Source organism: Drosophila gunungcola, chromosome 3R (genome assembly GCF_025200985.1).
Source record: "Drosophila gunungcola strain Sukarami chromosome 3R, Dgunungcola_SK_2, whole genome shotgun sequence".
In the NCBI taxonomy this organism is placed as follows: Eukaryota; Metazoa; Arthropoda; class Insecta; order Diptera; family Drosophilidae; genus Drosophila; species Drosophila gunungcola.
Window position 1 is genome coordinate 6,155,498 of NC_069139.1, and position 11,364 is coordinate 6,166,861.

The 11,364-nt window shown below is 39.5% G+C and overlaps 2 protein-coding genes across 2 annotated transcripts; both read left to right on the forward strand.

Annotated features, from left to right (window-relative positions):
* The first annotated feature begins 4,007 nt into the window (after positions 1–4,007).
* On the forward strand, positions 4,008–4,539 carry LOC128262972 (uncharacterized). The gene has a single exon (XM_052997582.1). It carries the CDS (start codon positions 4,011–4,013, stop codon positions 4,428–4,430), a length of 420 nt encoding a protein of 139 aa, XP_052853542.1. The 5' UTR covers positions 4,008–4,010; the 3' UTR covers positions 4,431–4,539.
* A 412-nt stretch (positions 4,540–4,951) lies between these two features.
* LOC128259441 (uncharacterized) lies at positions 4,952–6,072 on the forward strand. Its single transcript, XM_052991819.1, has one exon. The coding sequence runs from the start codon at positions 5,059–5,061 to the stop codon at positions 5,482–5,484; it is 426 nt and encodes a 141-aa protein (XP_052847779.1). The 5' UTR covers positions 4,952–5,058; the 3' UTR covers positions 5,485–6,072.
* The last annotated feature ends 5,292 nt before the right edge of the window (positions 6,073–11,364 follow it).

The following is an 11,364-nucleotide window of genomic DNA, read 5'->3' on the forward strand; positions in this document are numbered from 1 at the left end:
TGCAATTGCTCTTAAGCCAAATTGCATTTTGGCCTACTCACACCCTGGTGGGCGACCAAAAAAAAAAAAAATACGTCCAGAAAAAAGCGAAAAGGTCAGAAAATCAATCGGCCGGCCCGCCCAAAGCAACTAATTCATTTAAATCTAGCAAAATCTGAGAAAATCCCTGGCAACGACCTTCGGGATTTTAAGAGATTTCACGAATGTCAACCGAACGCTTCAACGCCAAAGGCGAAAGCATCTCGCCGGAGATGGGAGCGGACAGCCGGATGGTTGGATGGCTGGATGCCGGACACGGGCAGGAATCCGGCCGGAGAGCCCCGCCCCGCCAATCCGCCTCCGGCCCCCCGAAGTTCCGGGCCATGGTAAGCTAAGCAAGCAAATCACCCGGCCGCGCAACCCGTGTGAGCTTTTGGCTAAAATAGTTGGCAACACCACATTAAACAATGGTGGCCCACAAGCGGAGCGAAAGAGACAGGGCATGCGTATAGAAAGAGAGGGAGCATGTGAGCAGAAAGAGAGGGGGCTAGCTAGCTTGCTGTGCGTGCGAGAGAAAATGAGGCAACATCAAAAGTCGCAAAACTTTAGCAATTTGAAGCTAATATGTTGACAATCTAGCCAAGGGAAAGGAGCGGGGAAAAAAGCTGGGAAAGGACGAGGAAAGGACGAGGACCAGTGGCGCCATCTATGGTTATGTGTATTTAAGTCACTGCCAAAGCCACGCGAAAAAGAGGGGGTAAGGGGAAATCTGGAGGAATAGGACCTGCTAGTGATGAGATTCACTTGCCAAGACTTCTGAAAAACTATTTCCTGTGATGCTTTTTTCTTTACAAATAAATTAATTAAAAAATATATTTTTATATTAAAAGTTCCGCAGAAATCTTAACAATTCCTTAAATATATTTGCTCATACATGGGTTTTTAGATCAGCTTTCAACAGATTTGAGTGACACTTTGATTTGGTTTTTGATTGGAATTCGATTAGAATTCTGTGACACCTTTAATAATGTCACAATAATAATTACATTATCTGGTCTCAACAAATTTGGTCAATAATTCAATATTGTGGTTAGGAAATTTGCCTATTTACATTATATTATTGTGATTATACAAATTCTAGTATTATATTTGTGATAATAACAAGAAATTTGAGTATTTCTATAATTATAATTTTAAACGGTTTTTTGCCTGATATATACATTTCGTTTATATTTATATTTTATGTTTTAAGTCGATCTTCTTCTTGTTCTCCTCTAGCCCTGCAATATTTTATTAATAAATTTCAGCTACTGAATGTGTGCTGCTGGTTTTTCTTACGCTTGTAGAAGGAACACAAAGCTCCCAAAGAGGGGGCGGAACGGAGGGGGCGTGGCCGGCAGAGGAATCCGGGGACAACTCGTAAAAAGTGGATTTTACTGCTTAACTCGGGCACATCAAATGAAACAAATGGAAAACGCACACAGGGCCAACTGGAGTCACGAGCGGAAAATGCAGAAAATGCGGAAAAATCGGAAGGCGGGGAACGAACGAACGAGCTTTCCATATAAATTCGCCCCGTCTTTTTTTGCATAAATAAAATAAAATGCAATATTTTCCGCTGCATTTCCGCTGTGGCAGTTGCAGTCGGGCCAAATCCCTTGCACAAAAGTCAGCAATCAAAACAGATTAAAATATGATTTGACAGCTCGGCAAACAAATATAAATGCAGGCAGCAATGCCATATAGATATTCATATCGCGTTTGGCATTCACTTGCAAGTTTCAGCCGATTTCAGTTGGCATTTCGATATTGTTTCCATATTTAACTAGAGCCCCCGTCAGGACTCCGGGATCAGGATATATCTTTCTGCAACGTAAGCCCACGATTGTGCGCTGGCATTTTTATCAAAGCGCCGCCGCTGCCTGCAGCCTATTAAAAATTTAAATCAATTTTCAATATGGATTCCGCATATCCTCCGATATCTTTGGCTGACACTTTTGTTTTATTATTACAATGCCCCTCCCCTCCAAAAGCCCAATCCATAGCCATTTGCGCGTTAAGTTCCTATCGCATTTCTGAACTGTCACCGTTTGTATCTCTCGTATCTTGGCAATGAATGGCGTTATTCGCGGCTTTGCCCGCTTTATGTTTTATGAACCCACCTCCGCTCCGGTTGCGATTCCCATTTCCACTCACCTGGTGGCCGAAAGCCGGGTGATTGCAATTATCAGTTAATAAGGACGACTAACTGACCCCAAGCAGATTTGCTGCAATTAGCCAGGCCGCAGGCTCTCGTTCGCAGGAGTGCGTACATAAGTCGCCAAAGCCCGAAATGCCGGGCAATAATTAAATTATCATTAACGATGTCGGTTTAGCAGGGTCACATGGACATTAGTTAGGCGGGGTAAATGCGGGGGACTTTGAAAGCCTACTAATAGTAAAGGCTAGAAGGGTAACTATCCTGTTTAGGATTTATAATGGGCTTCTATATGATCAACATTATAAAAATAACAACTTCAATATTATATTCAAAAATAATAATTTTCTAAATATTTTTCTAGCCCTAGAAACAGTTTCAAGAATGCCAAATAACATGAAAAAAAAGAATTTATAAGAAACTAAGTTACAATATACGTTGAAATTAGTTAGCAAGAAAAATAAATAAATTGTACAAGTCTCTCAAAAAACAGACCACCAACTTTTAACAACCAATTCCGCTCCAAAAATCCAGAGCCGCACCGCAAATCACAGATTTGTGCAGTTTCGACTAACAAATTAGAAATTGGAAAATATATGAAAAGCAAAACCGAAATGCCGCTAAATTGGGCTCGAAATGTAATTGTATTTGCATTTGTGCTGAGCACAACTGTACTTGGAATTACGTGTGCTGTGCAAATCCACGCAAAATTCCAAAATTCCAAAGGGGGTGGGCTAAAATCGGACCGAGAGGGTTGAAGTGTGCTTAAATTCTCATTAGACGCATTAGTGGCGTTGACCAGCTGCCAGGTGAAAACCCCAACGCCCACGACCACGGCCACGCCCCCTTTTTGCACCTGACCAGGCCCGAAATTCAATAATAATAATTGATTGCTTATTACAAACGCACTGCATATGTGTCTCAAATTTATGGGGAAATTAAAGGGGCAGGGTGGGTGGTATTTGCTAATATTTACGCATTAGTTGTTTGCCGATTTGCCTCCCTCTAAAATCCACCCTGTAAATTCCAAATGACCAATGCACCTGAAATCATCATTAAATTTTAATGTTTTCATTTCGGTTTTGTGCACGCAACAATTTTAATTATTAACTTTATAATTATGCAAAATCACGAATTACATTAGAATCACTTTGTTATGCCGATTTGGTTTACGGCCTCTTTGAACGAATTCGAGTGAGTTGCGAGCTGATGTGGCACTTCTAATCAAGATCCAGATGAATTTCCCTATCTCCTCGGAAATGCTGCCACAATTATTAAGCCCAGTGGAATTCAATAATCAACTGAAAGTAATAATAGCAATGCGGTGATGGAAACTTTGTAATTTTTTAAGGCGATTTAAGATGCTCTGTAAATTGTTATAATGCTGGAAATTAAAAAAGCATTACGTACATTAACTTTTAAGATTAATAATTAATCTATGTTACAACTGTAGATATTCGAAAATATAGGAAAATAATAATTAAATATTAAATAAAAACAAATGGTATTCGATTTACACACATTAAAAAGTAAAACATGTTTATTTAAAAGTATTTTTTTTTGTTTCTAATTTAATTTGTAATTTGTTATATCAAGCAGAAAAAACCAAAAAACACAAGGTATGGTTAAAATTTTTTTTGAATGTTATACATATTTTCGTTTTTAAGTACTATATTTTTGTTATCTCTTTATGACCTCTTGTGTGTGATTTGTTGGTCTGCGAAATAGTTCCTTGGGGAAAATTAGGGAAAATACAGTTGGACTACAGCGATAAGTGGTCTTTATAAGGCCAGCTTCCCTAATGGACCGACTTCAGTTGAACAAATTACGCGCAATGAGAAACCTCTTAGTTTTGAAGTTGATGCTTGTTTTCCTACTCGGAAAAGTACTGGCGGACAAATCCCAGAGTTCCCATGCAAGTGTAGTGCTGGAGTCCATTCCAACCAAAGTCCTGATCATCTCCAGCGTGGTCCTGATCACCTGCATTTGGCTGGGATGCGCCTATTTCATGGCCAATCGTCACCAGAAGGCAGTTCAGTATCTGCAGAAACAAGTCGACGAGCTGTGGCTGCTGCAGGCGAAGCCCTCCGTCTGGCCCCATGCCCCTTTCATCCCAAATCCCCGGGAGCCGAATCCACCGGAGTACATTCCGCCAAAGGATCCGCAGGAGCAGGAACAGGAGACCATTCAGACGCAAGAAAGGGCCGAAAAGGCCAGGGCATTAATGGAGGCCAGAAAAAATGAAAAAGAGTGAGGTGAAATGTGAACTGATAAATTACCTCATTTATTAATAGATTTTTTTCAAAATAAATTATTATGTGTTTTAAAAATGTATACTTTGGAAAACAAAATAAAAACAACAATATTCAAATAAAATAACCTTATGTAAAAATATGTACATATGACCCTATGTGGCTTGCAAAGAACTTTTCTGTGAAATAAATTTACACTACCGTACATTTAAAGTGGCTATTTTTATTGTACACTTTGCTAAGATACAAGTAAAAACAAAAATATATAAATTTATACTTTTGTTAATTAAATTAAATAAAATAGATATTAAACCATACTTAACCGGGAATTTTTTTTGCAAGAACTTTTCTGTTATGTGTTTTGACGTTGCTAAAGTTGTGTTTAATACTAAAATTTTTTTTATTTTTAAAACTTTTTATTTTACTTAAACATATCATATACATTGAATCTTTTTTATTATCATTTAAAGCAATCTATTGTGAAACATGTATTGTTTTCCAAATCAAATATAAATGGATTTCCTTAGTAGGCCCTGAGTTTGGCTAAAATTTAGTGTGTATCTTCAAATTAGACTTGAGTTTAAGGCATGACTTGCGAGTTGTGAGTTGCACGCAGCGAAGGAGTGCAATATGTTGGCCTATCTGTTGTCTCTGGGATGGCTCTTGGCCCAGCTCATCCTTCCACCCGCAATGGGCTTGTCGGAGCAGTTCGAGTCGGTCAACTGCTCCAATCCCTTCACCGAACTGACCTCCTGCGGCCGCATCAGCCCAAACGGATGCTGTGCCAAGGGATGTGTGAGGAATCTCCGCGGAAGATGTGTCCCCGAGCAGTGCACTACTTCGTGGAATGCCTGGCTCCGAAAACCGGTAACTATGAGCTGCTATTTCCACTGGTTCCTGGTGATCTTCGCCGGAATCATCACCGCCGTGATGATGGGCCTTGTGGTATGCAATGTGGGTTTTGAAATAAGGCGACACCTCCGCCAGCGAAGAATCCAGCGGTTCAGGCGCTTCAGGGATTTGAGTGGAGTCTCCATCGGATCCACTCAGTGCTAGGACACGTGTGAGCAGCCAGGAACTTAAGTATATGGGACTGGGTCTGGCACTGGGACTGGGACAGGAAGTGCCCGAGGGATTTACCATAATCTGCAATACATTAGCGGCAGCTTTGCTCTGGATTCCAATTCAATTCTTTGGGTATCTTAGGCCAAAGCCATGTAAATTACGATTCGCCACCTCGGAAATCCTATTAGTAGTTAAAACCTGATTAGGAAATACTTGCGGCTGGCTTGGGTTCACATTCGACATCGGCATTGGCATTGGCAACTCGGGTTCGTTGAAAGCAAATAATAATAAATGGCTCACATGCGAAATGCTTTGTGGATGCCCTCCAGGGTGACAGCTCCAGTCGAAGGTGGAGCTTGGCATTCAGATGGCGATGGAGTCGAGTCAAAGGTGCAATAACCCAACCGAACGGGCCACATAAAACTAAATGGCTGCTGGTTGCGTTGCGCTGGCACTCCCCAAACCGCCACAGAAACCCCATCTACGAACCCTACGAATCCACTAGCTATTGCGGTGGTGATAACACCCATAAGGGTACACTAGAGGTCAGACAGAGAGGAGCTTAGCTGAAATTATACAAACCGGCTTGAGAAAATATATTTTGATCAAAGTTTACTTCAGTTATAAATTCAATAGTTCAACAAAGCTATAAAACTAATAAAATATGATTTGTATACATTACTTCTGATTATTTTCTTGTTTTTATATTATTTTTAAAATGTAACTTAAAATATGTTCAATTCTAATTACTTTTTACAGAGAGGTTTCAACAGATTTCCAGCATCAATTTTCCTTTCAAAGAGTTTTCTTTCTGTGACAGAATATTTTGAAAAAGATATTCAAGTTTCTTTGTATAACCCCTGCTGTATTTATATGTGCAGATATAAATGTATATGTTTTTAGTATAACAAAAAGTCAGTCAGGCATGCAGCCAAAGCTAAACGCGCTGCCAACCGCGCAGAAAATGAAATGGAAAATATTGCTGGGAGCTGGGAAAAGGAAAAATAAAAAGGAAATAAACGAGCCAAAAAGGAAAAGCTTTGCGAAAAGGTTGCCCCCATCCACACACATATATGTGTGTGTGTGTGGGGGGTCCTGGGTAGCAGATTTAGAGGTTGCTTATGTGTGATTTAGTACAGCATGCGCGAATATGGCGGCGATAATTCTTTAAAAATTGGAAATTGTTTTCCAATCGATTTCGCATTTAGCCAAAAAGCACTCAACACAAAGACACACAGAGCTGGCCAAAAAAAAGGGGTGGGGTGGGGGTTGAGGAGGGCAGACGAGTGTCTTTTATAAACTTGTGTAGTTGGTGGCTCACACACACACAATTGCAGGGCCAACACACAGATACAATCACTCCCCCACACGAGTGTGTATTTATATTTTATAAAAATGTATGAAAAATACAATATTTCGTTATTTTTCACCTGGCTGCAGCTTTGAAAAGGATTTGGCAGCTGAAATCATGGATTTGGATTTGGCTTTGGCATTGGCTTTCTGTGTAGTTTGTTTATTTCCCTGGCTTGTCAAGTGAAAAGCGTTTGAACGAATTTCAGGGCAGGGGAAAAACGAAAGAGGTTTTCTGTTCAAAAGTTCAGGCGCAATTCAATTTGAACACTTGTAAAGTCACTAAGATTACAAAACCAAATATATAACGGGAGGAAAATGTAAGCATGGTTTAAATTTGGTTCTGTTAATGAGATGTATGGTTTTTTAAGATTCGGTTTAAACGAACTTTAATAAAACCGACTCATAGTAATCAAAATAAATAAACCAGAACAAAATTAGAAGGAACTCTTTAAAAAGAAAACAAAGATTATATGTGCATTTAAATACTTTTTAAATATATTTAATTTGTTCTGTAGTTTTCCAAAAGCTATGAGTGTTGAAAATTAAGAAAAACCTTGTCAACATGAATTTTATAAATTTTTTTTCTAGTGCACTGACTGCCTTTTAACCACATCAACCGCCTATCCTCATTCACCCAAGTTTATATAAAAGCGATTCCCATTTCTTGATGCTCGTAAGCAACCAAAACATTTGCTATCATTGTGTGAGTCCTGAACAAAGGACTACAATGGGCACAAAAGGTTAGATACACACACATAGCAGGGGGCGTGTTTCGGTTTTTTTGGGGTGGACCCAAAGGCGCAAGAAGCGGAGTGGGCGATTCGTGACATATTTTATTTGCACAATGACAATACGAGTTACTCGGCAGCCTGAGAGGAAGGCTTGGGGGAGGGGGGAAGGACACCCGCAACCCGCCATTACGCAAACACACCCCCTTTTCCTTTTCCTGTTCCTGTTCCTTACCACCCACACCAGCCCACAATTACAGTTACAGTTGGGAAAAGGAAAATTGGGGAGAGGAAAACAGAAGCAGTAGCGCACAAAGTAGTAAAATAAGTGCAAAGGATAATGCGAATTGAAATGACAAAACCCGGAATAATCATTGGCTCCACACTCTCAAAGATACAACTTACCAAGGACAAGGGGATGGGATTCTTGCGGAGATGGGGGCAAGACCGAATGGGGTACACAGATAAAGGGCAAACCTTTTAGCGTTTTGCCGCCGGCTTTTGCACACAACTTCTTGCCCATTGTATCAACACCAAGACTGCTCTATAAAAAGTTAGTATCGCAGATAAAACAAAAGTTAAGATTCGCGGCAAAGTATATTAAATGAGAATTAAGTACAGGGTTTTAGAAAACCGAAAAGGCGTTTATTACTGATTATTTATATGATTTTCGTATGCCAGGTTCTTGATTTTTATTAACACAATTTAATTGGCATATCAGATAACTTCCAGATTAGTCGCAACTTATTCATTTATAGAAAATTGTTTCTTAATTTATTTTAAATACTGTATCAATTTTAAATAAAACTAAAAATATTACATTAAAGATGTTATAGATAAATGTCAGATTAAACGTAACTTTTATACTTTGGTAATGTTACTTTAACTTACTTTAACTAAAATGCTTTACTAATTTTGATATAAGCTTATACTTACAGTAAAAGTAGTATAGTTACGCTCATTTTTGAATTTTTCTTTAAGGTATGCATGATATGTTTTATCTGCTAAATCAGTTTTTATTTTAAAACCCAATAAATTCTTGTATACAAAAAACTATAAATATATTTTACCCTTTTACGTTTCTCACTGAAAGAAAAAATATATATAAAATAATTTTTAGAAACAAGAATAGCCTCTGGTCCCAGGCTCTCCGGTTTTCTTTATGCCTTTTAAGTAAATTAAAATTTACTCATTTTGTTGCCAAGTCCAAAGCCCCCACACACTGGCAAAAAATCGCGCGCATGACAATATTGTCAATTTTATTTGCCGCCATTTTTATTGCAATCTAGCTGCGCTGTCCCCTTCTGTTTAAGGACTATCCTATAATTTTCAGCTCCTTGGGCTCCATCTATTCCTTCTATTCCCGGGCCTCGGGCCTCGTAAAATATTTTTATGTATTTTTTATTTACCCGGGGCTGCCATGCATGACCCCAATATGATACGGTGGCCAGAGGTCGGGGCTTGATGGTGCGGGGAAGCCACTGCAATTGGTGGGGCTGCTTCTTTTGGCCTGCTTTTAATGTGCGCCATTTTATTTGCCACAAAACCGACACACGGCACCATTAAAAAGCCATAAGCGTTGAGCCTTCTGCCTCCGTTTTCCCGCTTTTCCTCCTTTTTCTTTTTGGGCCGGACTCGCGTTTAGACGATATTAGAATTCTCCCCACTTCTGACCAACCAACCATCCACTCTCCTGACCCTATTTTTGTTAGCCATAAACTGGGGAAACATTTTGATTACAATTTTTATGATTTTTAGGTCAAAATTTGGCATCATAAAATGGCCAACAAGTAAATTTGAAATGAATAAATAAAGGCCAGTCAAATATGAGTTGTGTTTTATGGGCATCATTTTGATTTTGGTCATAAATTGGGGGGCCAGCAGATGGGACTTTATCTTCGTTTCTGGGGTTTGTTTATTGGTAGACACTCACACTGACACTGGCAATTATTCAGATTTCCCTTGTTAATATTTCAGCTTCTTTTAATGAGGCCCAAAGCTTGTGCAGTAAAAGCGGCTCAGGAATTGAAATTTAAATTGTCGGCGACTCATTAAGCCGAAAACCCTTTGTCTAAGCAGGTGCCATAGATCCTTCAGATTTACGGAAAAGAAGAAAAAGCACTGACATATGGCCCAGTGAAAGTCAGTTAATGGGGATAACTGGGAGGCTGGATGGGGCAAATCCGAACCCAAACTGTGCCTGGCAGATAAGAGCGTCGAAGATTTATTGCCAACGCAATGAGTTAAGAAAGACAAGTACCTAAGGGAAAAATACAGCAGCCAAGATGGAGACGATGATGATGATGACGACGATGACGATGATTACGATGACGAGTTTGTATGTTGCAAACAAAGAAGCGGGGCAGCAGCAATAATAATGATGAAGCTGCCGCATACTGACAAAGTAAATGATGGGGAATCATCCAAGTGCCGGGGTCCCAACTAGAAGAAGGCCAACTTGCCTGGTTGCTCGACTGGTTCTCCGATTGTCTTTATATCTCTATACATGGAGTGGCTGGGGATGTGGGATCCAACGGGGTAGCACAGGCAAATAATGGCTGACAGCATGCGTCGTGTCTTAAGACAGTTTCAAGATGGCGCTTCTTTCGCGCAAGTCGCAGAGATGCTAGAGTCGCGAAAAGGTTTTGCAATGGAGCGGGGATAAGTATACACAACAGGAAAAAGTAATCTTAAAAAAAAACAAAACGAAAACGTAACATATTAACCACATAATTGTTATATCCTACAAGAGCTTAAGGCCTCCCGTTTCTAAAGCTCCTATAAATCAGTCTCAGCTTTAAATAATAATAATAATTTATGTATAATTTATTTAACTATAAAATATTGACCAAAAATGTAAGTCGTTCACATAAAGTAACACTTTATACTTTTAAACAAAAACTTAGCGCAACTTCAGATAACTAATAATTTGCTTATACCCCATATTTTTCTTCTATTATTCCTATTACCCAATTTACAAGCTATTTTTTATTTCAAATAAAAATGTAAAATCAAATGAATTTTACATTTTAAGAGTTGCTTAAATATAATTCAACTGTCATCTTATTTCGCTTCTGCTCCCATTTTAATACGAAAACGTTTTCTTAACTTCGGAGTATGGTAATTTAAATTTTATATATCATTTTAATTCATTTCTTTCATTTCTGACTCACACTGTAATCGCAGTGCTTCCCCCGCCATATATAGGAAGTTGATTTTAATTGCGGCTCATCTATTATGCGGCCTGTTCTGTCTGCTCTGCCTGGTTAACAGCCTGAGCTTGATTAACAATAATTAGGCTCGGCATTAATTACGCCGAAAAGTTAATTACGCGAGTGTGTGCCGATACGAAGCAGATAGCGCAGTGAACGCCCCGCAAACTCTTAAGTTCGCAAAAAATCTTCCAATTTCGAGCCGAAATTGAATGGCAGCATGGAATGGAGACAATAATAGAGTTCCTAAAACAGCTGGAGCGCAACTTATTAACCCTTTGACTCCCCAGCAGGGTCAAATCCACCCACGCACCCAATGACGATGACGACGACGACGACGACGACGACGACGACGGAGGTGGCAATAAAATCAATCTTATTAAAACATTAACAGCGGGCAAAGGGGAATAAAATAAATCAAATGGTCGCCGGGTCGCAGTTTAGCCCCCCGCACCACCCCCGTAATGGATGCTTAACGCAGCGGGAAATCTTTTTTCCCCCCAGATTTTCCCTTTTCGGGCACTTTATTAGCCGACTTCAATCAAGGCTATGAAGGCAGCATATGAAATTCAAATTTG